The sequence below is a fragment of the Plodia interpunctella genome, chromosome 9, assembly GCF_027563975.2.
Source record: "Plodia interpunctella isolate USDA-ARS_2022_Savannah chromosome 9, ilPloInte3.2, whole genome shotgun sequence".
NCBI lineage: Eukaryota > Metazoa > Arthropoda > Insecta > Lepidoptera > Pyralidae > Plodia > Plodia interpunctella.
This window is the reverse complement of record NC_071302.1, coordinates 1,614,336-1,641,567: the sequence shown is the minus strand read 5'-3', so window position 1 is coordinate 1,641,567 and position 27,232 is coordinate 1,614,336. Positions and strand designations below refer to the sequence as shown.

Below are 27,232 nucleotides of genomic sequence, written 5' to 3'. Positions count from 1 at the left end.
CTCTGCCGTGTCTGTGTCTCTTGTTTGTTCGCGATAAACTTTAAAACGACAGATTTTCATACGATTTTCACCAAAAGAAAGTGTGATTCCTGAGGGTGGTTAAGGTGTATAATTTATTACGTTTTTACCCGAGCGAAGCCGGGACGGGCCGCTAGTATAAATATAAATAGAAATTAATATAAAGTAAAAAGTCGCCCTGAACAGTACGTTTCATTATTATGAAACCGGCGACTCGGAAGTCAAATCCTTATTTCTGTGAATTCTATTTATTACAATTTCATGTAATCTATACGAATTCAATAAAAACACGATTTTATATTTAGTCAATTTTGTTTACGGCCGCGTCGCGGGTTTTATTGTGAGAGGGAATGTTTTGTTCACGAGAAATGAAATTGATTTTTCTGAGATTGTGTTTTGTTTTTGTTATAGCACTAAATGTGGGATTGGCTAGAATATTCTCGAATGTGGATAGATCTTTTACACAAGTAATTCGAAGCACTAGGTTCCAACCGAAAGGTAAATTTATTGAACCTTTATACATTTTTGACGATCTCGGTGGCGCAGTGGATAATAATAATATATAATAATATAATATATTAGGACAAATCACACAGATTGAGCTAGCCCCAAAGTAAGTTCGAGACTTGTGTTATGGGATACTAACTCAACGATACTATATTTTATAACAAATACATATATAGATAAACATCCAAGACCCGGGCCAATCAGAAAAAGATCATTTTCCATCATAAGTTAATAAGTTCTTGCCACTGAACCGAGAGGTCCCGGGTTCGATACCCAGTCGGGTCATGATGGAAAATGATCTTTCTGATTGGTCCGGGTCTTGGATGTTTATCTACAATATATGTATTTGTTATAAAATATTAGTATCGTTGAGTTAGCATCCCATAACACACTTACTTTGGGGCTAGCTCAATCTGTGTAATTTGCCCTAATATATTTATTCATATTATGAAATGCTTGTACAATGAGTCGTGCCTATAAACTGAAAGGTCCCAAGTTGAAAACCACATCAGTTGGTGTGCCAATTTGACTCATGTATACATGATTTGTGGATCAAGTCATGTTTTAAATGACCACCACTTTTTTGGGTGATAGAAAACAACGTTAGGAAACGAGTCGAGAAATTGACATTGCAATCACAAACTACTCCATTAATATTGCCAAGAAAATCGTGTGTGTTTCATTCTACGAAATGACCACGATCCTCAGTTATGAGGGATCGAGGAATACGACTAACAGAAGGATTCTAATATCACATTTATGGATCGACTAGACTTTTTTCTACACGAATTATTGTGTGTATACATGTGGAGAGTTACCCTCACGCTATATTAAATAAATAATAAATAAATAAATATATTAGGACAAATCACACAGATTGAGCTAGCCCCAAAGTAAGTTCGAGACTTGTGTTATGGTATACTAATTCAACGATACTATATTTTATAACAAATACATATATAGATAAACATCTAAGACCCGGGCCAATCAGAAAAAGATCATTTTCCATCATGACCCGACCGGGTATCGAACCCGGGACCTCTCGGTTCAGTGGCAAGAACTTTACCACTGCGACATCGACTTATCAAAATATAGTTTTTAGAATCGCCAGATACATATATAGATTCATATAAGGTAACTTTAAGTACGGTTTATTGTACCTACCAACTGTTTTAGTTTTATTTTATAATTTAATAATTGGCTTTTGTAAAATGATTCGAAGAGTGATTGAGGATTTTTGAAATCAATCGTTTCATTTACAAATGTTTGTGTCTAGACTAGACTTAGGTTCAGACGATCCTGCATCATCACTCTGTTACGTGGTTTTTGATGATATAACATATTTATATTAATTTCAGTTTCAAAGAAACTGTGCCTTCTGAAGCCACAGAAAGGGCCATGTCGCGCCAACCTGAATATGTTCTACTTCGATCCTTTAACTCTGAACTGTTCTATATTTACATGGGGGGGTTGTCAGGGAAACGGCAACCGGTTCGACACGGAGGAAGACTGTCTGGACTACTGCAGAACTAAACGAGACTACAAAGGTGAGTTTTTTTTAATGAAAAATCATCAACAGCCATTTAAACGACTCCACTGCTTGGGCTCTGGTCTTCCTTATGGATGGATAAGCAGTTTGGGCCATGACCCACCTCGCGGGCCCATTGCGGGTTGGCGGGTTTTAACAACTGCAAATACAACTGGGACTAACCGCCTTACGTGCCTTCGGAAGCACGGAGGAGCTCAAGATAATTTTGGTCACCAATCCAATAACCGACCATTGCGACAATGTCTTAACCGCCACTATCACAGGCCGAGAGCGCTAACCACTCCGCCATTGAGCTCCTCCTTAATCTTTAATCAATGTCACGCAACATTTATTTGGAAATTAGACCTGTTTTGTCTACAGTAGCGCCATCTACTTTACAAAGAAAACGTAACACAAGAGAAAATAACACAAATTTATGCAACCTATATGGATAGGGTTCATAAATGGAAATCTATTATCATTTTTATTATTTATTGTCCTGGGTAAAAATATAATAAATTAAACCTCTAGATTTTCATCAGGAATCACACTATCTATTGATGAAGACCGCATGAAAATCGGTGCAGTAGTATTTGAGTTTTTCGCGAACAAACAGACATACACGGTAGGGGCACTTTGTTTTATGATATGTAAGGACTTCTTTGTTTACAGTACCTAGGCCGAATTGGTGTTCGTTGTCTTTCGACTATGGCTATTGTTTTGGTGATGTCACGAGGTACTACTACGACCCCTTGTACCAAGTCTGCAAAGCGACCATATATTCTGGCTGTGGTGGCAACAAGAATAATTTCTATACCAAGAGTCAGGTGAGAGCTCATTTTTCATTCTTCTTTTCGAGTCGAAATAGCGAGCAAGTGTGGGTCACTAACGAATCAATTCGAAGTGAGACGCAGCGAACCAATCAGATTGCGGTGTGGTTGTCGTTGCGTCAGAAAAGCGTGCTGTGATTGGTTAGCTACGTCTCACTGCGAATCGACTCAAAGGTGAGATGTAAATAGCAAAGTCGCAATACGCACACAGATGATATTTAGACCAGTACAGTCAACAGCACATCAAGTCACCCCGCATGAACATCTATAGAGCGGTAATAGTTGCGATATTGCAATGAGTTTGAGTAGGTTGATGTGCATGACTGTGTGTGTGTATACAGAGAAATTACCTTATGAGTATTCTATGGAGCAGGAGGAACCAGTTTGGCCAAACAACAGATGATTTATGAATTGAACCTCTCCACATTTATTTTTATCTTTCACTAGCTGCGCCCTGGGGCTTTGCTTTCGTGAAAATTTCGGGATAAAAACGTATCATACGTGTTATTCTAGGTCATTTTCTACTTGTGTACCAAATTTCATAACAATCGGTCTAGTAGATAATGCGTGAAGAGGTAACAAACAAACTTACTTTCGCATTTATAACATTAGTTAACGTTCACAACCTTAGCTTCGATCGTATGACACTTTGGATCCCAAAAACTTGATATATACCAGAAAAATAATCAAGGCTTATTTCTTTTTTCATTAAAAAAATAATTATATTATTTGTAAAAAAAAGACGTGCGTTTTTTTGAATTTTCGCTTCAATACATTTTACGAAACAAAGTAGCTTCTCGCTGTCTATATGTCTATAGGGGGAGACATATCGACAACGGGAAACGACTTTGATTTATAATAATAATAAATTTATTTATTTCAGATTTTCATCCATTTCGTTAGTTAGTAACAAATGTTCTGCCTAGTTTTAGTAATAAAGCATATAATGAAAATAAAATAGTACAAGTGTAAGTGTCAATCACTATTGCTCAATCCCATGTGAGATTGAGCAGCAGTGACCGAGATATGCACAGTTCAGCCTGCTTGCAATCATGCTCAGGACGCCGTTGGCGCTCGCACGCTCTCGGCGCACCAGGGGTTAAAGACGTCATGTCTTTAACGCATTGTGGCATAAAAACAGTCAACGTGGTTTTCAGCGAATATTCCTGAGCATTATTGCACTAGTGATTTGTATTGATTTATTATGATCTCTGGTTTTTGTTACAGTGTGAGTCGGTATGTATATTCGGATTAGGTTTTACAACCAAGTTGGGGGGCAACTTACAGCCAGAGTACAAGACAATTGTCATTATCGATCCGCCGAACACGACGCCCCCTCGCGGGAGAGACCAGGGCGGCAACAATTATACAAGAGGCACTTTTACACGGAGAATTGTCAACGCATCTGGTGTTTTTACGGTTGTTATACAAGGTTAATTCGTTCGCTATGTTTTTATAATTACATTTTAAATTAACTCACGTGCATTTTTTTTTATTAAGAGTAAGTTGTCACCAGTCAACTTTGACGTTGATTTTAACAAAATGGCGTAAGTGCGTTCTGGTGCAACTCACTCTAATACTCTCCGCTGATACACTATATATCTCTCGTCTGCGCATGTATCCGTTACATTCGGGGCTGTGACTGTACAATGTAATGATTTGGCTGTGATTTTAAATCTGCATGACTACAATCCTCTTTGGGAAAGCAACTGTTGCTTATCAGCTGCCTAGGCGGTGTATCCCTTGATCGCTTTTTACTATGACATCTACTGGTGCATACGGAGTGTTCCGATATGGCGGAACCACACGGCGTGTGTAGTTCTCTGCTGATAAACTATATATATCTATATATTAAGAAGATATACGAGAGGTAGGCAAAGCGACAGAAAGAACAATAGAAGGAGAAACAAAAAATAGTCAATTTCACCTTTTTATCATAATTTTTAATTTCTATTCCAACAAAGAAGAGCATTTTAAACGTACCTACTTTTGTTAGAATATGTCTTCATGTGTCTTTGTTTTTTCAACTTTTCTTCTTCAGCCGTTTTCCTCATGACTGAGGGTCGTGGAGTGGTTTGCCATTGCCTTCTCCGTTTCACACACAAGTTAATAATCAACCAGTGTGTAGGTTTCCTCACGATGTTTTCCTTCACCGGAAGCAAGTGGTCGATGAAAACTACTATACATAGTAGTAGGATTCGAACCTGAGACCTTTCGATCCACAGGCGGGTGTCTTAACCATTACACCACCACCGCTTCTTCATCTTTTACTGATAATTTATATTTTGTGGGGGGACTTACGTGCCGCTCACTATAGACAATAAAATAAAGAAAATTTTCAACAAAACCATGATTTTATTTACAAATATACATTTTATTTATAATACTGCAAATATATAGAATAATGCAGATATACGGTGTGTTTTAACTACTTTTTGCCATCCATCAATATTATGTGTTCGTAAAATGTTTTTGACTTTGGTTTACTAGTTTTGTGGACAAGACACATGGAGTTTTTGCGTTACACATCGTAAAAAAAATACTAGTCACATTAACCCTAGACCTGTGTCTAACTTTCCTATTTACATCTTACAACCGAGTCGATTCGCAGTGAGCCAACCAATCACAGCGCGCTATTCTGACGCAATGACAACCACACCACAATGTGATTATTTCGCTGCATACTACGTTTACACAACTAAAATTTGCAAGTTGTATCTTTGTCCCATATTACAATAGACTTAAAGGTTATAACCAGATGTTAACAGTAACTGCGGACATAATAATTTAAATAACAAAATTCCACGTTTTCGTAACTTAATTAAAATTGATTAATTATTATAAAATAACTAACATCCACTGTTATTACGACCATGTTCTCAGCGATGTTATCAAGTTTTTTGTCAGTTTTATATTTTAAATTTTATTGCACACAACAAAACATATAGAAATACAGAAATTGAAGGGAAAATTGGCAACAACGAATCTAGCTCATGTAACAACTCAACTCTTTCTGTAAGCGAAAAGTAATCAGTTTTCTGTACACTTTAGCGAGACGCAGCCAACCAATCACATTGCGGTGTAGTTGTCGTCACAGCATAATGCCACACTGTGATTGGTTGACTATGTCTCACTTCGAGCGGTCGCTATATTTCAAATTTCTTCGAGGTCCAGGGTTAATTATGGCCGTGTTACACCTACACTAAAGTATCATTCTCACCTTTCACCTGATGTATCATTATCCTTCACCAAAAACTGTTTTTTTTTTCTATGAAATATTGTATACTTTGCATACGTCCCTACAGATTTTAAATTTATTTTTGTTGTTCATTGCGTCTTTTCGAATCGACTCAATAGTGATGTGAAATGTAAACCCGCTTAACCCCCTGAACAGAAAACCAACGTTTTCGTTTTCAAAACTATAAGTTTGTTAAAAAATGGATAACGGTAAAAAAATCCCGGAACTTTTTGTTGAGTGTATGTGAAGCTACCAGATTGTGAATAGCTCTCAGATTGACCTGGGATCACTATAAATGTAGGTACGCAGAATTCGCAATTTAAAATACAACTCAATCATCTATGAATGAATAATTTTAGTTATACTTCAGTTTTCTTCAAGGGCTATTACCTATAAAATTACAAAATATGGAAATATTACTACCTAAATTACGATAATTTTTTCTAACTAAAAGTGTTATACACCGGCTGTTTTCTTTATTGCCTCCATCATGTGTTTGTCTACCACCTCGGAACTGAAAACAATAAAAAACAAAATGTAGGTACAAAAGAAAATATTTTGTATCGAGGTATATAACGATGTAATATTGTGAGTGACCGCTTACGTGTGGTCTCATAGGCGAAAAAAGTCAGAGCGATTCGTTTTGATAACCAACCATTTTTTGATCGGATTTGTTCACCATTCATTCTATTACGTCGTTAGTCGTTGACGCGGGGTACTTGTGTGGATGTGACAAAAGAAAGTAAAAGATTATTGTACCTATATTGAGTATTGTATCCTGCTTATTTTAAAATTATTTTGACAGAATGATTTCACTTCGCTTTCAAATTTATTTGACCTGTAACAAACTATGGTATCAAAGGGATAAGATCTTATATCTCAGAAGAATAACATTAATATCTACAATTCCACATTTTTGACGTCAGTTATGTCAATATGACTACCACTCGAGTAAGGACATTCCTGTAAAGGCTGGATTTTCTATGTAAATATCCGGACGACAATTTAATAACGCTAATAAAATGGGGACAAGTTTGTTGTGTCAAGGTTTATGTTATGAAATGTTTGCTCCTTGTCTATATTTTCTGAAGAAAAGATTTTGACTGCTTTGTCGTTTGCGTGAGTGATTTTAGTGAAAAAAGAGTCAAGATGTATTTCAAAAGTAGATATAAGAAAAGTAGAGAAACCTGAGCTACGGGAATTATCTGGTTCAAAGAATCAGTATTGCCATACAGCACCCTTTTTTATTTATTAAATAAGTTGAAGATTTTTTTTTGTAATGTGATCAAAATCAGGCCTAATGAGAAAAAAATAATTGAAATTTTGTAGAAAATGTCAATCTGAGACCTTCGAGAGGAATAAAATTAAATGTATAGAAAAATACATGATTTCTTACCATCCGTTGCTGACGCTCCTCATTAGGTTGAAGATATATCCGGGGCAGATGTCCGGGTCCATGTACCTGGCGTTGAACAGTGTCCCCTGGCAGAAACAGTACAGCATCTCTGGCAGGGGAATGTTCTCCGGCAAGATCTTCTTCTCATACAGTATAGTCGAGTATAGCTGGAAAAATTATAATAAAATAATCAGATGACGAAATCAGGTCTTCTCTCTAATGATAAATAATACACATTGTACGTAAGAAGATGAAATCATTCGGCTATACTGTTATGATTTCAATAGCTCAGTGGTTAATATAAGATCTTTGTCTCGGATAAAGAAGGGCATGGATTAAAAAAAGAATGTGTGTCATGCCAATATAAAAATATAAAAAATCTTGCAAAACCTGCCGAAAACTTGCGACAACGATTGGATCTTGAAGAAGTTGAACTTGAAGGTTGGGTAAAAATAAACGTGCTTATTTTGCTAGCTCCATTTGCAGCAGCTAAAAACAACCTATAGGTTAAAGAGTATCGATCATGTCCGAACTAGTAGCCAGCAGTAACGAGCAATTGTCGAAGATTGGTAAAACAAAATCGTTTACTTTCATAGCTCCCGTCGCAGCTGCTATGGAAATCACATTATCGATGCTCTTTAATCCAGATTATTTAGTAGATATCGACTAATCCATACTCGTGGGAGATTGGAAAAAATAAAAGTGCTTACTTTCATAGCTCCCGTCGCAGCAGCTATGGACATCCCTAGGGATGGATTGAAGAGGATCGACAGTCCAGATAAGTAGCCAGCAGGTAGCGCGTATTCAGCGGAGTCGTATCCTCGCTTACGGCATAAGTAGCAGATCACAGCCTGGGAAATACGAAATCAAATTGAAAAAAAAAAAGCTTTAATACCTAAATCGATATTGAAATTGATATCGTAATTTCAATTCCTACTTTTATAGTTACAATAACTGAAAATTGAGTGAGTTTTACACAGGTATCATAGAATCTAGCTCTTCTTATCCCAAAATTTTCTCTCTTTCATTTTCGTTTCTGCCAAAAATTCATTCGTTTGCTCCATTAACGGTAAGACATTGGAGACCAGATACTGTTTTCTTATTTTTCTTTTCTATGTTGCATGATCTCCAGTATCCTTACCATGGAGTCTTGACAACATCAAGCGTTCCGGCTTTTCTTAGGTCCCTTCTGCCAGGACCAGGCAAAAGCAGCTGCATATATCTTTCCTAAGTATTTAACAGATCTATGTGAGACGTAACTGTAGCAGCTCAGGCGATACCCATATTACTCAGAGCTTATCTGCATCGTAAGACGTACCCAACCACCATATCCCACAAACTAAATCATACAAATTCGTACTCTGTAAATACCGATATAACTGCCGAAGAATAACGCCATTTTGAAGTTCTTTCTATTGATGGTGGACAGTGCCTTCAGTGGTGTTCTGATTTTCGGCAACAATAGTCGAGCCAGGCTGATGGCAAAACCGATACCGAAGTAAGTACCAATGCCCTGGAAAAAAACAAACTTTATAACAACCTTGGCTATGGGTATTATGGGAATGGACAAGAACAACAAGCGCAGTTGAGCTGCCAAGTAAAAGTACATTGGAAGCTAATCCTTAATCTTTAATAGTTGCAGAGAAATAAATATCAACATCATTTGATTTAGCGTTGGTTTATGTTTCTTCTGTTCTAGCATTTTGTTTTGGTTTTGTTGGGTTTAGCCGTAACCATTATATTTCTATTATGTATGGCCGTAACATATAAAACATCGCGATCACAACTAGCACAAATAAAAATATCTAACCTTCAATATGTGCCTTTCACATGATCCTTCATGAGGGCAGACATTATTTGACCCGTCAGACTTTCTTCTCACTTTTTCCGGTGTAAATAACCTGAAACAAATAATAAAAAAAATAATGAGCTAATAAATTTACGTCACATCATGAATTCACCAACTCGTGGTATGGTGTGCTGTGGTCGTCGTCGTATTTCCTCATGGCGTGGTCTTCTTCATAGTCGTATTTCCTCATGGCTGAGGGTCGTGGTCATTACGTGGAATGAAACACACACAACAACTTTCTTGGTACTATTATTAATGGAGTGAGTTTGCCAGTTCCTCCTCCATTCCACATACAACTTAATAAACACCAGTGTGCAGGTTTCCTCACGATGTTTATAAAGTATCTATGTGTAACTTTTTGAACAGATAACTTAAAAAATGGTGTTACGAGTTGAATAGCTAACTAGTAGATAACCTCCGGAAAATTTACCATGCAGTTAATTTATGTGTTCGAATAAAATATGATCAAAAAATGTCATCATAGAGTTGTGAAACAGAGTGTTAATATTTCTTGTGAACTCAGTCTCTGTACAGTAGAATATTACTTCCTATGTTTTTAGTGACAACATTTGTTTGTTATTTGTGAGCTGTAGAATCTGCGTTCAAAAAATTAAATAAACTTACCAGAAGAGTGGAGTTCTTTTTTCTTTCTCTCCCTCTAACCTCATGAGGTAGAAAAGTAAGGAGCTACCAATCATGAACAACAGAGTTTGTTTCGATTTCGTCAGCTTTAGGTATCCAGCTCTTTGTAACTTGCGAAGATAATATTCTACCAACTGTAAACAAAAGGATTTTTATAATTAGTATCTTAAAAGGGATCGCCAAAGGGAGACAACTTTAGGCAACAATAGCATTGCCAAGGAGGGTTTACCCACCACTACTAGTTTTAAATTAACAGGCGAATCTTCAAAATCACAGCCCGGCACCATAATGAAAGAGAGAAGAGGTTCGCTTAATTCTAGCACGCTAAATGAGTACTACCCTGTTTACTACAGGGCAGTACTAATTGACCTTATGCTTGAAATTTAATACGAGGTTTCGACCGGTGACAGTGAATTGATAAATAAGTTTGACCTAATCATGTTTCCAACGTCCTGGCTCATAACGATGAAACTCTTCAACGATTTATAGCAGACATACATAAACCTAAATTTTAAACGTGAATTAAGTTTTGATGGTCGAGTCATACCAAAATATACACCCAAATCAGTGAAAGTTGACACCATGACATATCCAAGCCGAAAATCTTACTTTAAAAGACTTTGTCACTGGACATAATAGTGGTCGTTGATAAAAATAGAATCAATTTGATCATTTCAATATTGATCTATCACTTTATCGACAATGATAAAAAACATCATACGAGTATTTAATTATTAAGATAAGAGTCTACCGATCCGATTTTTGCGAAATAGGTATTTAGGAAAACACCAAAAACACATGCTTTCGCGACACTAACGGCGAAGAGCGATAAAGAGCGCAGGAGTTTAAGCTTGATTGATAGGTTTTTTTTTTTGGTCAAATTAGCGTTTCAGGCGGAAACGTCTTTCACTTATTAAATCAACACAAATCTCTGTAATGTTGGTGTCAATCGTTCAATATGAAATCGTAAAACTGGAGTTTTTTTTTTTTTTAATATTTATAAAATAAAAGTTTTCTTTTTATGATACAAACGGCGGTTAACTTCGACGAAGTTTTAATCACAAAAAATCAATTTTCTGGTGGAAATAATATAACCAAAAAAAAAATATTAATATTGGATAATATTTTTTTTGTACGGGCCAGTAGACGTTCCTCTTAAATGTTCCAATTTATTATGATCTTTGGCATTAGTGATCAATATCAGTGAAGGTTATCTCGTGTATTTTTATCGTAGGCACTTGTTTATTGTATATCATCATTAATGAGACATTCACAAATCTAGTAACTTCGCATTGTCTCTAACATGTGATAGATATATATTTTTATAGTGAACACTTGTTGATATCTTTGTAGACCTTCGACGACTTCGGTGGCGCAGTGGTTAAAGTTCTTGCCACTGAACCGAGAGGTCCCGGGTTCGATCACCGGTCGGGTCACGATGGAAAATGATATTTTTCTGATTGGCCCGGGTCTTGGATGTTTATTTATATAATTATTATATTCTGATAAGGCATGTCTAGAATATTATATCATGTACACATTTCGACAAAATGTATATTGTTTGGAAATAAAATAAAATGAAAATTAGTCGTTGTTGAGTATATAAAATGCCTCTGAGATATCTCTTGGCAAACATCTACTCTTTCTCTCTCTACAGCTGTCTGTCGTTCGCGATTCTCCATTTAATTATACATAATATACTTATGTACTATTCAATTTACTGCAGTTTTCATATTTAATGTTAATGTATCTTCATCTACAGACAACCAGGAGTATGGCTAGTAAATTATAAATAAGAATTCTATCAGACGTGTGTTTATGGGCGTCATACATACATAATATATTTGCCTCGAGGTATTTCACGATTGCACGCCAAGTGAGAAGATATATGAGGTCATTTGGAAGATGCATTCGACCGTGGTTCCTGTCCTTGAAATATGTCGTACGGGGTGACTAAGGGCTAAAAAGTTTTCACGTCTGAGACGCCACAGTAGCATACCCAAAGAGAGTTGACGTTAAGCAACCGATCGTTCGCTGAATAGCTAACATTTTAAAGTTTATCTTCTAGACGTGTCCCCGACTTTCTAGCCTCACAACCTGTTCAAAGTTAACGTCTAAATTGACTGATGATACTCACTCTTACAATTCGAATTAAAAAAAAAAACTTACCAAATTGAAGAACAAATTTATGACCAGTGTGCGCCGCCCCGGTGGTTCCAGATATATGAATAGTCCGTTCAGTGTGAACGGCAGAAGCATAAAAGTAGAATACCGAATCTTGTCACCCTGTAGCTTCCTGAAATAAATAGGAGACACTATTACTTCATAGAATTACATTGTTGTGTACCTTCATTATTATGTTACTGAAAAAAAAATACATAAATTTATATAATATTTAAAAAATGGTAATAAGGTTCGCATGATAGGGACTAACACTGTTTGAATGAGTTTCTATCGGCATTTCTTCTCAGCAGTGTTCGTTCCGAAATGCTAGTAGTTTGTAGCGATAATAGTAAAGCCTCAACAATACAAGATCTCTGAAGTTATTATACATTTAAGTGCACATATCCAATACATATATATATATATATATACATCTCTCAACTTTAACCAGTTATCCTAGAAGGAAAATATAGCCTATTGAGCGACTCACATACCTTACCTAAGAACACATCCAATAGTGATGAGAGTGCCGGCCACACCAGCACCAAGTAAAGTCGAACGTATATAATACTCTCCCATTTTCATCCACGTATATTTTTTGTGCAACTTCTTCATGTGCATTAATAGTTGCGCCTGTAACAAGTTAGAGATATTCATAACTAGCTTCGCTCCGGGGTTTCGCTCCCGTGGGAATTTCGAGATAAAAAGTACCCTATGTATCATTCCATATTATATTCTACATGTGTACTAAATTTCATAACAATCCGTTCAATAGATATATAAAAATGCACCACAAAATCCTCGCAGGGTTTATCTGGGCATCGGCGAGTCGCTGTTATTATAAGTTTTCAACTCATTCTTAAATAATTAAATAATAAATAAATATATTAGGACAAATGACACAGATTGAGCTAGTCCCAAAGGAAATTCGAGACTCGACTCGAGTTTGTGTTATGGGATACTAACTCAACGATACTATATTTTACAACATATACATATATAGATAAACATCTAAGACCCGGGCCAATCAGAAAAAGATCATTTTCCATCATGACCCGACTGGGGTTCGAACCCGGGACCTCTTGGATCAGAGGCAAGCACTTTACCACTGCGCCACCGAGGTCGTCAAATTACATTCTTAAATATTTTTTCAGTTTATACAGAGTCTGTAGTTCGACAGGTAGTTTATTTAACAACTTTGGTATTAAGTAATTATTAGTACAAGCTAGCTTGTAAGCAATGTTCTAGCTGTATATATTTGACGACCTCGGTGGCGCAGTGGTAAAGTTCTTGCCACTGAAGCGAGAGGTCCCGGGTTCGATCCCCGGTCAGGTCATGATGGAAAATAATCTTTTTCTGATTGGCCCGGGTTTTGGATGTTTATCTATATATGTATTTGTTATAAAATATAGTATCGTTGAGTTAGTATCCCATAACACAAGTCTCGAACTTACTTTGCGGCTACCACAATCTGTGTAATTTGTCCTAATATATTTATTTATTTATTTTATATACAAATAAAATCCTTACCATGTATACTATTGCATAAAATTTGCTACTCCCAACTATAGCGTGCCTGTAAGTTTCAGGGAGGGACCATATGCAACTCTCGTTCCATGGGTGCAGCATGTGTGAACAGGTCTGGTCTGCACATGCCGACTCGAAAACATGTTTGCTTATCGTCGCCATCTTGAAAATTCTGAAATAATATAACATTAATTCGTTAGAACAATGAATGCGATTACATTAAATACTTATCTATGCTATGCTACGCTATGCCAAATACTAGATGTTTTTAAGAAATCTTGTTGATGAGATGTTAGAATTTTAAGATAAAACATACCCTATAGCAATCTTTGATAATGTACCTTTCTAATGGTGAAATAATTTTTGAAATCGGTTCAGTAGTTTCGGAGATTACCCGACTCAAACATACTTAACTTGTAACTCACAACCGCTGAGAAAGTCGTGATTTATTTGATGTTTAAAATACTTTGTCTTATAATATTTATGAGATATAATGTGCAATGGTTGTTGCAAATGATTTATACAACATCTCATTATATTTTATTCAACAGTGAAAGAAAACAATGTATAGTACACCTGTCTATATTAAATGTCTATCTGTCTGTTACTGTTAAACTGTTGGGCTAATTTTAATGAAATTTGGATTTGTTAATTTAATGAATTGAGGTAAAAATAGGCGTTTGCAGGCGGACTTGCTGACAAAAGCTAATTCTTACATATTATTAAAAGTATTATCCCTGACACGTCTGTATGAACGCGATAAACTCAAAAAGTATTAGACAGTTTTGTCTACGGTTTCCACCAATAAATAGTTATGATATTACCCGAGCGAAGCCGGGGCAGACCGCTTGTTATCTATAAATACATAATTGTTTTTATCTATTAATAGAATATTTACTAGGCATAGTAATGAAAATACGAGTCACTCATATGAAATTTATCGACGGTGAAAAATCGAAAAACTATAAGCTTGGATTTCCTTCGAAGATCATTCTCAAGATATGACTTTCCGCACAAATTTGCTCATTAATCTTATAAGCAATTTGTATGCACAAATTTTGTGCAGTGGGATAAAAAATTAATTTGTAAACAACTTTTATGGATAATCTCCTATGGGTTATTAACATTATTAAAAAATAACCATAACAACAATTTTCTAAACTAGTCATTTATTTTATTGTTTTGAGAAATAGAAGCATAATTACACTATTATGGTAAGTATATATAGTTACATTGCGAAGGTCGTCCAAATGCATATAGTATTGTGTAGAAATTTTCACAATGTCATGTCAAGGTCGTATAGTATTGTGTAGAAATTTTCAAAATACATGTATATAAAAAAACATGTTGACACACCGTGTAAGGTTAATTTTTTTAGGTCAATTTCGAGAATGTGAAAAAACTTTTTACAAATGTGAAAAAAATCTGTTCTTGTGTGTACGTCACAGAATTTATTTTCATACCATTGATATAGGGTATTATATCGACGTGTCATACATATAATTGAATGCGAAACCCTTTTTTTTCTATTGTGTTTTCGCAATGGAATTAGGGGGTACTCGAGTATCTACTAATTCATTGGTTTTCACGGACAAACCAGCTGAAACGGTTTTGATGAAATTTGCTATGAATATTGTCGAAAACCCGAATACAAACAAAGGCTGTTTTTTTTTTCATAAATTTACCCCCACGGACCAGAAATGGGGGGTCAATAGGTAAGGCTCTAATGGCTTTCTTCTTCGTGTGAAGGTGAATGACCAAGGGCCTGCTAGTGGGTCACAGAAGTTTTTTGTATACAGACATTTATACAGTGATTTCACTGCACGCACACTCGCTCTTTTCCGAACATTACCTAGAACTAGGTAGCTGTTGTCTGCACTCCATTCGTATACAATCAGCCTAGCAGATTATCCGTGACAGATAGACTTTCGCATTCATAATATTGATATAGATATAATATTTATTCATTTAACTTGCTTACGTTAACATGTAATTAGTTACATAAACGCGAACTAACAGCAAATACATTTGCCAATAATACAATTCGCTGCCATAGAAAATAGAAGAAATAATAGTTTTTTTTTTTGCTAGCCTGTCGATGTGTCCCACTGCTGGGCAAAGGCCTCCCCTTCCTGTATGTAACTGCGCGGTTTATTGTTTCAATGCTTACGTTTTTAATTTTATACACAGTAGCGCCATCTATTTTGTAAAGCGCCATTGACCATCATGCTTTTTAATCAAATTCTACGGGAATCACGTACCTTCGGTATAAAAGTGTCGGTATGTGTTAACTCAAGTTATCAGCTACCTCAAATTCATAAAAATTTGACCAGCCGTTTGAGCGTGAAGAAGTAACAAACATGCTCACAAAGTTTCGCTTTTATAATTTTCTCGAGATGTTTCTTCAACTTCTATTGTCGATATTCTATTGCTATCGATATGCTATTCAATAGTGGATTATCGATTGACAAAACTAATTATAATAAACAAATTGGAACAGAAATAGCTTGACGCGGAAAGGCCCATGGAGTGAATATAATTAAAAGCAATCGCTTCGTTTTATGGTCTGATTGGTGTGATGCAACCGGTGCACGCAAGTGCATAATAACGGGTTGTATAAGTACACATGCACTTAGCGACTAGTTGCGCAGTGCATTGTTGGTTCGACGGTGTAATGGACATCATGACTTCAAAGAAAGTCGGCAGTAGACTTAGTTTTAAATATTTTTTTGACGTCAATAAGCGATGTATATCATCCCAAGCTGCATAAAGATTTGGATTTGATTAAGATTAGGATTTGGATGCCAGTTTGCTATACTAGAGGTCTTGGGTTCGATCCACGGTGAGATCAAGATGGAAAATGATACTTTTCAGATTGGGGGCTTCAGATTGGGGACACGCGTGGATGAGAGAGACAATTTCATTCCTTGTGAGTTTTGTAAACGAAGTGTCTTGTAAAATACTCCTACACTCCACACTCCATACAAATATTATAAATGCAAAAGTCTGTCTCTCTGTTGTCTGTTCCATTTTCATGGCTAAACCGCTGAACCGATCTTGATGAAATTTCGTATGCATGTAGTTAAAGACTCCCTTTCAAATATAGGCTTCTTAATACTGCCTTTGAACCCGTCTCTTTCTTTGTTTCACTGCTTTCTCTGTATGAGTTATCTTCGTGCAATAAAGAGTTTACAAACAAACAGGCAAACTACTTTTATTTTTCAAAAATCAACCATCAATCTACTAACGATATAAGGGGGTGAAAGTTTACATAAAAATAATGTCTGTTGCGCTTTCGTAGAAAAATTCACGCGGACAAACCCGCGGGCTAAATCTAGTTTAAAATAAATCATAAATCTTAATAACATAAATAACGTATATATAGCCGTCACAAAAATAACAGATAACCTTCTAGTTCAACTAATCGTGAAATGACAATGTATTATTTATCTATAATACTTATTATTAATCTATAATATTATTATGAAGAGGTAAGCGTTTGTGAGTTTGTATGTTTGAGGCGGATAATCTCCGAAACTATCGAACCGATTTCAAAAATTATTTCACCATTGGAAAGTTACATTATCCAAGATTGCTATAGGTTATAATTTATCTCAAAATTCCTTCGGGAGCGAAGCCCCGAGCAACATCTAGTATACGTATAAGATAATACATAGTTTTAAAGATCTAAGCATACATAGCGACAGAAAACGGGAAGCGACTTTGTTTTATCTTATGTAGTGATGGGCGTTTAAGTTTTAGACGATTTTTTTTAACATGAAGTACTTAAATGCGTTGCTAATGCTCTTTAAATGTAACACAATGTTTGCGCTATTACAGGACGTTATAAACTAGTAAGACCACAGAATAAACATCGTGCTGTATTTACCAAACAACTAGTGATTATTACTGACTGATAAGTTGCTCTATAAATAGCGATAAGTTGGTTATGACACAAATTAAAGACAAAATGGAAGTGTCACATAAGATTTTCAAGTATTTTCCAGTCATATACCAAGGAGTTTTTTTTATGCTAGCTTTACAACTTTATTTAAAACACTTTCACGTCATATTCTAAATTAAATATTCATCATCTATCTTCTTCACTAAGAAAATGGTTTTGAAGACCTCGGTGGCGCAGTGGTAAAGTGCTTGCTTCTGAACCGAGAGGTCCCGGGTTCGATCCCCGGTCGGGTCATGATGGAAAATGATCTTTTTCTGATTGGCCCGGCTCTTGGATATTTTTCTATATATGTATTTGTTATAAAATATAGTACCTGTAACTCCTACGAATTTCTCGTCTGTATCGTCACTGGCTCGGCAATGTCCTAGTGATAACTGTCTCCTACATCCACACTCGCCTACGGCTCTCGTGACACTGATGTAGTGACATTATCTACTAGACACACGAGACAGTGTATGTAGGTTCACATACACTACATCCCTCCCTTGTTAAATTAATTAAACTACAGATGTATTTAAAGAATTTATATTGCTTTTTGAACTCGTTCTAGAAATGGTACTAATTTATGACTGACACTATTATAATCAGAATCGCTCTTGAGCATTATACCTACTGAACCTATCTAATCAATGGACAAATCATCACTTCCTGAACTGTCAAGGTTTTTGTCTGGAACTGTGGTCCATTTACCTTCTACTCTTTTAAGGTGGACCACATTTCTTCTCAATTCCTTTCCAGTCTCGTCATTCCTGACAGTGACATCTCCGTGCTTGGCAGACTCAACTGTATAGGGTGTAGGGTCGTAATCCGAGCTGAGTTTGTTTGTCTTTTCCATATTCTTAATATAAACCTTGTCACCATCATTCAGATTTGATTCCGTAGCTCTCCTCTTCTTATCTCCATATTCCTTTCCTTTCTCCTTTTGAATTTTGTCCCGCTCTCTAACATCCGTATCAATATCAAGGCTATCTAAACCATGTAAAGAAGGAATTTTATCTTTATTTTGACGTCTGAAAAATAGTTCCGATGGAGTCTTTCCGGTTGTGGAATGTGGTGTACTATTGTACATTGTGAGATACTCCCACAGACTTTCTTGTAAATTTTTCTTTTCTATAACGCTAATCTTGAGCCGTTTCAAAATGTCCCGATTCTGCCTTTCAACTTCCCCGTTTTGTTGAGGCCAATATGGAACCGTATTGAATAATGTGATATTACATTCCTTGCAGTATGTTCGGAATTCATTGCTGACAAACTGTTTACCATTATCTACTGTAATTGAAACTGGATATCCAAGTCTACTGAAAATTTCTTTAAGCAGCGTGATAATCTGTAAGCTAGTGATAGATTTAGTAATCTTAACTTCTTTATAACGGCTATAATAGTCCACAAGTACCAGTAAGTATTCATGATTGGGCAGAGGGCCCAACAGATCCATTGCCACGTCAATCCAAGGAGCTACAGGAAGCTCGCGTCGCTTCATAGGAACGGGGGGATTAGGAATCCCAACTAACGTGCAACTTTTACACGATTTCACTAAATTTTCTGCGTCCTTGTCGATTCTCGGCCACCACACTTTTGATCTCAGTCGACCTTTCATTGCAACCACTCCTGGATGTCCTTCATGTGCCGCATCAAGAACGTTCTTCCGCAATATCTGAGGTATTACAATTCGATGTCCTTTGAGCAGTATATCGCCATAAAAACATAGTACATTTTCAAAAATTTTATAGTTTTTCACAGACTCAACCCACTCTTGTGCGTATATTGCCTTCTTCACGCCAATTATTTCCTTGTCATTTAAAGAAGCCTGAGTTATATCTTTCAACGAAATAGCTTTAGGCCTAGCCAGTTCAACTATCTGATGTACATATTCATCACCTCCAGATTTGCCTGTAGAGCCCAAAACACATAGACGTGATAGAGGATCCGCTATATTCATCTTCCCTGGTTTATAGATCACAGTGAATTTATAGGACTGTAATCTCAGTACCCATCGTTCAATCCTTGCACAGGGTTTAGATTTTGGCGCAAACAATATCTCCAAAGGTTTATGATCCGTAACAAGATCGAACTGTTTCCCGAAAAGAAAGATGTTAAAGTGTTCTACGGACCAAACAAGTGCCAAAGCTTCTTTTTCAGTTTGGCTGTATTTCCGTTCACAATCAGTAAGCGTTCTATTACCATATGCAATTATTCTTGGACCTTTCGAGTCGACCTGGACTAACACAGCTCCTAGCCCTACTGGACTAGCGTCAGCGATGACCTGTGTTCGGTCTCGAACATCGTAGTATCCTAGAGATTTTATGTGAGATAGGGCTGCTCTAAGATCTTTAAAAGCTTTATCTTGTGCACTCAACCAATAGGGACTGATGTCAGAAGTTTTCCCTAGTTTTTTCCTCAAAATCTCTTTTAATGGCTCAGTTTTAGTTGCAAAATTAGGTATCCATTTATTAACATAATTTGTCAAACCAAGAAAACTCTGTAGTTCCTCAATAGTGGCTGGAACTCTGAAGTTAGTTATACTGTCTATGTATTTGGACAAGGGTCGCACTCCATCGGGGGTCAATTCGTGTCCTAAAAAGTTTACGGTTTGTACTTTGTATATACACTTCTCATCATTCAACAACACCCCACTATTCCTAAGTGTGTCCAATACTTTCCTCAGTCTCATATCATGTTGAGCTTCGTTATCACCAAAAACCAATATGTCATCGATGAAATTTATGACGCCATCACACTTCATCAAAAGGTTTTCCAAGGTTTTCTGAAAAATTTCTGGAGCACAGCTAATACCAAACATCAGTCTTTTATATCGATATAATCCTTTAGATGTGATGAAGGTGGTTATGTACCTACTATCTGGGTGAAGTTCCAATTGATGGAATGCATCCTTTATGTCTAATTTGCTAAAGTATCTAGCTTTACCAACCTTAGGCAGGAAATGATCCATGCATGGCAAAGGATGATTTTCTCGCATTATAGCTGCATTAGCACGTCGCATATCTACACATAATCTTATATCACCACTTCCTTTAAGTATAGGAACCATTGGAGATATCCATTTTGAAGGTCCTTGGACTTCTTCGATTATATCTCGCGTAAGTAATTCTTGAATTTTCTTTTCCACTTTCTCTTCTAAAGGAATTGGTATCCGTCTATATGGTTGCGATACGGGCTTAATTGTATCATCAATGGGGATTTCAATGAGCACATCTTTAATTTTGGCAAATGGCAATATTTTATCGTTGTCAATAATATTTACTTCAACGCCAATTCTAAGAACGCCTAACTTTTTAGCTGTGTCCTTTCCTAAAAGATCTCTAGTACCGCCAGAAATAACATAAACTGTAGCTTCTTCTTTCCGATTATTTATGGCAATTTCAGTTTCAAACGATCCTGTGATATTAAGTGGAATATCACTTCCGTAAGCAAATAAGATTTTGTTAGGGTTAGGGACTTGATTTCCAACTTTCGCTCCTTGACTTTTCAAATTTTCCCAGCTTTCTTTTGTAATCAGATTAACTTTGCAGCCAGAATCTACTAACATGTTAATTTTTATACCACCAATCGAGCAGTCCACTGTTGCATCATCTTCAACATTAAAAACATAGTCTACTTCTATTTTCCTTTTCTTATTATCTCTTATATTTCGAGCTTGTCCTTTATTATCTTTTGAGGTTCCTTGTTCCTCGTTTTTCCTTTTCACATATCCTTTTGGTGTTTTACAATACTGTCGGAAGTGTCCAATTCTCCCACAATGATGGCATTTTTTCCCTTTTGCTGGACATGAATCATCCTCTGATTGATGACGAGTACTGCCACACCTACCACAGCTTTTCCTCTTGAAACTCGTTTGTTTTTCCTGTAAACTCTCTTCTTTTTTGTTTTTATACAGTATAGCATTTATTTCCTTATCTCCTTCCTTTTTGCTCCCATAGTTTTCCAACTGATTGTTTACTATTTCCAATGTATTAGCTTCACGTATAATTTTTTCCAGAGTAATGCTGTCACCGATGGTTAAAATTTTCTTACGTAGCTCAGAAGAGGCACATTTCTCTGTGATCTGGTCAATGAGGTGATCATCTTTTTTGTCAAAATTACATTTATCCGCCTGTTTCCTAAGCCTAACTAAAAACCGTTCGAATTTTTCACCATCGTCTTGTTTAAGGAGTCTGAACATATGGCGTTCATACACACGGTTTTGTTTAGGAAGAAAGAATTCATCCAGTTTCTCTAATGCCGCCTGAAAGACATCAACTCCGTCCTGCACTTCAACATGAGCACCGGGTAAATTATAATAAATTTCCTGGAGACCAATTCCTCCAAAATGTAATAATGTCGCTCTTTTCTTTTGAGGTGTTGTAATTTCGGCGGCATCAAGATATATCAGCAGTGCTCGCTTCCATTTTTCCCATCTACCTCCAACAGAAACAGTATCTCCCTCAACGTCTATCGCTTCCAATGGCGGTAGTGTATTAGCCATGGTTTTCAAATTGTTTGGGATATTCTGAAATAAACATAATTATAGTCTTTCAGTTGCTTCCATCTTACTCGTGGTAAGCATGAAAGTCAATATTTTAAACGAGGGGCTCCTGCTTTTAATTGACTGTTATATGACAGAACTATCAAAAAGTGTTAACTACAAACACATTACCGTGTAAGGTAATTTCTGTTAAGTTTCCAATTTAATGGAGGTAACTTCTGCCTATGCTTAAATCGCACGCAGCATTACCAGTAAGTTTCCAATTTAATGGAGGTTTTGCAACCATTTCCAATTTAATGGAGGTAACTTCTGTCTATGCTTAAATCGCACACAGAATTACCAATAAATTTCCAATTTAATGGAGGTTTTGCAACCATTCCCAATTTAATGGAGGTAACTTCTGTCTATGCTTCAGTCGCACACAGAATTACCAGTAATTTTCCAATTTAATGGAGGTTTTACAACCATTTCCAATTTAATGGAGGTTACTACCTATACCTACAAGGCAAACACTACAATAAAACAAATAATTTCTGTGTGTATTAATTATTAACTTTACCAATTTAGGTATAATATTTGCAGCTACTTTGCGTAGGTACCTAATAAGGTTTTCATTTCAACCAAAATTAAAATTATTTTGAAAACGTTCGCAATAAAAACTCAACTTTTTTTTTTTTTATTATGTCGTAACATCAATTGACGTGATATGAATGTTTGTACTATGAGAAAAAAAAAAAAATTTTTGCTGTGTAGATAACTTTGGCTGTATAGGTTTATTATCTTCACTTTATTTTTTTTTTAACATTGGCTTTATTTTCCCGATAATTTATTTTTCTATTTGTAAAAATTGTATAATGCGGCTAAATAAGAATGCCTTGCAGATATACATCATAATGTTTAGTCACAGTACGTATATAATTTCATTGGGTTATAAAATAAAACACTAATGAATGCGTACCTAAGAAATTAATTTGAATTTACGGATTATGATTTTTGTATGCAAACATAAAATATTATCAAAGATGCATATAATTTTATATTATGATCAAATTCACACACATCTACGTACTTATCATCGTATTATCGGTGTGAAAAATTGTACACACAATCTCATATTTTTGTTTTAAACCTAACGGATTTTGATGTGACCGGATTATGAAATTCCCTATAAAATGGTTATTATCTTTTCCCTTTTAAGATAAATTTATAATAATACCTTTTTCCTCGTCGCCACATGTAACTCCTACTAATTTCTCGTCTGTATCGTCACTGGCTCGGCAATGTCCTAGTGATAACTGTCTCCTACATCCACACTCGCCTACGGCTCTCGTGACACTGATGTAGTGACATTATCTACTAGACACACGAGACAGTGTATGTAGGTTCACATACACTACAGTACCGTTGTGTTAGTATCCCATAACACAAGTCTCGAACTTACTTTGGGGCTAGCTCAATCTGTGTGATTTGTCCTGATATATTTATTTATTTATTTTAGTTTGTGGCTTGCGGCGAAATTTCAAAACAAGTTTCATAGTTTCTATGACTGTAATTAAAAAAAAAAAAACGTACCGCTTGGTGTCTATATTCGTTCTTGTAACACAAGCGGCCTTTGGTTTCTCTAGCCAAAACTCAGTTAGTACTGCTTGGTTTGGATGTGATAGTACATTTGCCCAACTCTGATTCTGTTCAACTAGAGCGTGGAGATACCTAATTGGACATAACCAAAGATGCGTTGACGTCCGTCGACGGATTGATAAAGCAGAATTTGTATACACGACAATATTTTAATATCATATCCTCCTACAATTAAAAAAAAAAAAGAAAAACATAAACGAACAACAAAATGTTTGAACTGAAAAAAAATTCTATTGATTTTCGACGTATGTCAATATCAAAATCTATGCAATATACCTATGCGGCTTGCGTCATCACAACGAAGCAATGGGGCCAGAGGAATACCTAGCTGATTCCCTGGGAATTATGGGAATACCTCGATTGTGAGGAATAGGAAAAAAACTTGTACAAGTCTAAGAAATATCAGTTCTATATTTTCATTATTTTCTAAAGATGACGCATTATTAGCGCATGCACTGTAAAAATATTTTCTAAATTTATTTATTCATAAATGAAATCCCTGAGGTTTTATTTGTTTCGATTTTACCCGAGCGAAGCCGGGACCGGAATTTCCATGTTCACGACGCTTTAAAAATCTTGTGTGATTTTCATTTTAAAAAATGCACCAATATTTATATTAACAACGTCTAACTGTGTTTAAATATAAGTAATTTTAATTATTGATTCAAGTACATAGTTGATGAAAATAACGTTAACGTTATAACAATTAGGTGTGGTGTTAATTATATATCTGCCGTACTTTGAACGGTCAGAGGTCGATACGTACACTCGGTCGCATATCAAGTTACACTGCAAAGATCTTTATGACAAGGAAATAGGGGTGAGTTTGTAATAAATTTAGGTAGGTCAATGTGTTGTTTACTATACGTTATCTCCCAATATCTGTCTCTATGTATATATCGACACTGATTTTACTTGTAAAAGTCAATATTTTTTTCACATTATATTTTAATTAAGCTTAAAATTACAGCTAAAATCAAATCGGTGAATACAATTTCGTTTAGTATACCCGTATACTATTACTATATTCTAAACTTACTATATTCTATACTATTTTCTAAATTTAATTTAAAAAATCTTAAAAAAAAACTCAGTTTTATATTTCAATTACTTTATCAATAATCTAACCATGTCTTATTATGATAAAAATAAATTTGAAATCAAAATACAATTCCGCTGTGAGTTTTACAGGTTGTTTAAAACAATTATATATTATCTGATATTAATTAGATATAGGTTATAGTAACTCTGTATAGATAGTCTGATAAGTAGGGACGCCGACGACCAAGCGAAATGAAGACAAAAAAGTAGAAAAGTGGACCCTGGGCCCTGACGATCAACGGCTGAGGAAGAAACCGGGAAAACGCTCAGAGAGAGAGAGAGAGAGGGATAGACAGAGGGGGAGAGAGAATAAGCGTTATTGCTGTAATTAGTATATGTGTAGTATTAGTAGTGATGGAATTATAAATTTATTTTTATTTATTATATGCTTTGATGGCGAACCATTAATATATAAATGTAGTTAATGTAGGTTTTTTTTAATTCCACAACCATTACATCAATTACAACAACGACTGCAACTCACCTTTTGTACTACCAATATTTTTAGAAATCAATGACTTTATCACTACACAAGATAAGATTGTTCAAATTGTCACTCACATATCACCTTTAAAACTATGGCAACACAGTTCTAATTCCTGTAACACAAACCGCGGAACGTTCATAAAAGGAAAAGAAGCGTAAAACCGTTTCGTTTCACTTGTGGCCGAGTAAACATTTAAATTTTAAAAAACAATGTACCGGAGTCTAGAGTGCGTACTGGCTAGTAACACAATATAAAAAAGAACACGGCGGCGTCAGGAATTCTGTTTCATTTGAATCATGCCGGAGTAAATTATTGTAAAAAAAATATATATATATATATAGAGTGCGTGCGCACTGGCCGGCTACGCTAAACGCATTGAAGTTTGAACTATCATTGTATGAAGTTCATTGATGTTACATTGCAAAACAATGACGTGCCACTCAGACTGTAATGAAAATTAATGATAATCGCGATAATGACTGAAGTTATGTACGGAAATGTTTGTTATGTACCTCGTGTTGATATTGATTCGTTATAATTTGCATTTGTCTTTTTGAAAAATCTTACTTTATTTTAATTAATCAAACAACTGTTCTTCATAGTCGTATTCCTCATGGCTGAGGGTCGTAACGTAGACTTAACACACATAATACACACTTTCTTGGCATTAGTAATGGAGTGGTTTGCCATTGCCTTCTCCATTTCACACACAAGTTAATAATAAACCAGTGTGCAGGTTTCCTCATGATGTTTTCCTTCACCGGAAGCAAGTGGTGGTCGATGAAAACTACTATACATGAGTTAGATTGGTATACAAACTCACTCACGAGTAGGATTCGAACCTGGGACATTTCGATCAAAAGCGGGCGTTTTAACCATTACACCACCACCGTTTCAAAAAAACTAATTTTATAGGTTTTATATTTTTTGATAAATTAAAATATAGTTTTTTTTTTTGTTTATTTTATACAAAATGTAATAAAATAAAAATAAAATTGAATAAATTACTTTTTTTTTAATGATAGTAATTGCATTATTCATTAGGTAGGTATAGTAGGTAGTTTAAATCTTAAGTTAATGTTATATTTAAAAAATATATACTGTATTTTGTTTATTTATACGATACTCACAGCACTTAAAGTTAACAAGTAAGAACAAATTCAATCTAACCAACTTCCTAGTATAAAACATGACACGTGCATTAACTAACCTTTAAAATTATTATAAAATACATCAAAACTTAGAGAATCGAACTAACCAGGCGTATGTAGTGAAAATAAAGATTTGGAATTATTAAAGAAAAAAAAAACTTTTTTTTAAACAATTTGATTTCACGTCGGTTATCTAAATAATCTTTCAAAAACGTATATTTGTGATTAAAGAATTGTATGATTCAAACATGTAGTTACCTATTCTGTGGTACAAAAGTACAAAATATAAAAATGATACTTAAAGCTAATTTCGGGATAAAAAGTTATGTTATTCCAGGTTATATTCTACCCGTGTACCAAATTTCATAACAATCCGTCCAGTGGATTTTTCGAGGAGTTCGTATACACACATACATCCTCATAAACATTCGCATTTCTAATAGGTATTAGTAGGAATTAGGATATTTTTTTTATATCGGTAGTGAAAGTTTGTATGAAAATCGTCGAAATTCACACGGGCGAATCCGCGGTCAAAAGCTAGTCAAGATTAAGTTAAAATTATATAAAAATAAACTTACATAGCAGTTCAGTCAGTGTGATAACTATCCACAAAATGCTTTCACTTGATGTATCCATAGACTAATATTGCATTACGAAACGACCTGTCCTCTTCCGCATCAACTGAACTGTAGATAATTAATCAATACTGG

General features: G+C 35.4%; 2 protein-coding genes across 6 annotated transcripts; one reads left to right on the top strand and one right to left on the bottom strand.

Moving 5' to 3' along the window:
* Nucleotides 1-303: 303 nt before the first annotated feature.
* On the top strand, nt 304-4,362 carry LOC128672388 (carboxypeptidase inhibitor SmCI-like). The gene is made up of 4 exons (XM_053749513.2): nt 304-516; nt 1,884-2,072; nt 2,726-2,880; nt 4,111-4,362. Exons 1-4 carry the CDS (start codon nt 369-371, stop codon nt 4,318-4,320), a joined length of 702 nt encoding a protein of 233 aa, XP_053605488.1. The 5' UTR covers nt 304-368; the 3' UTR covers nt 4,321-4,362.
* An 856-nt stretch (nt 4,363-5,218) lies between these two features.
* On the bottom strand, nt 5,219-27,208 carry LOC128672387 (uncharacterized protein K02A2.6-like). 5 transcript variants are annotated; one of them, XM_053749512.1, is made up of 10 exons: nt 27,101-27,208; nt 13,702-13,870; nt 12,671-12,804; nt 12,178-12,304; nt 9,991-10,142; nt 9,328-9,418; nt 8,878-9,030; nt 8,228-8,368; nt 7,518-7,684; nt 5,219-6,635 (listed from the first exon to the last, which is right to left on the bottom strand). In XM_053749512.1, exons 2-10 carry the CDS (start codon nt 13,858-13,860, stop codon nt 6,578-6,580), a joined length of 1,182 nt encoding a protein of 393 aa, XP_053605487.1. In that variant the 5' UTR covers nt 13,861-13,870; nt 27,101-27,208; the 3' UTR covers nt 5,219-6,577. The 5 variants fall into 5 exon arrangements, with proteins under 5 accessions (XP_053605487.1, XP_053605485.1, XP_053605484.1 ...); XM_053749510.1 differs by lacking the exon at nt 27,101-27,208 and adding an exon at nt 25,369-25,756; XM_053749509.1 differs by lacking the exon at nt 27,101-27,208 and adding an exon at nt 23,362-23,485.
* Between the last annotated feature and the right edge of the window lie 24 nt (nt 27,209-27,232).

Coding starts and splice junctions, on each gene's coding strand:
- LOC128672388 (XM_053749513.2), top strand. CDS start 369: ATGTTTTGTTCACGAGAAATGAAATTGATTTTTCTGAGATTGTGTTTT. Junction 517..1,883: donor CACTAGGTTCCAACCGAAAG/GTAAATTTATTG, acceptor TATTAATTTCAG/TTTCAAAGAAACTGTGCCTT. Junction 2,073..2,725: donor AACTAAACGAGACTACAAAG/GTGAGTTTTTTT, acceptor CTTTGTTTACAG/TACCTAGGCCGAATTGGTGT.
- LOC128672387 (XM_064436144.1), bottom strand. CDS start 22,145: ATGGCTAATACACTACCGCCATTGGAAGCGATAGACGTTGAGGGAGAT.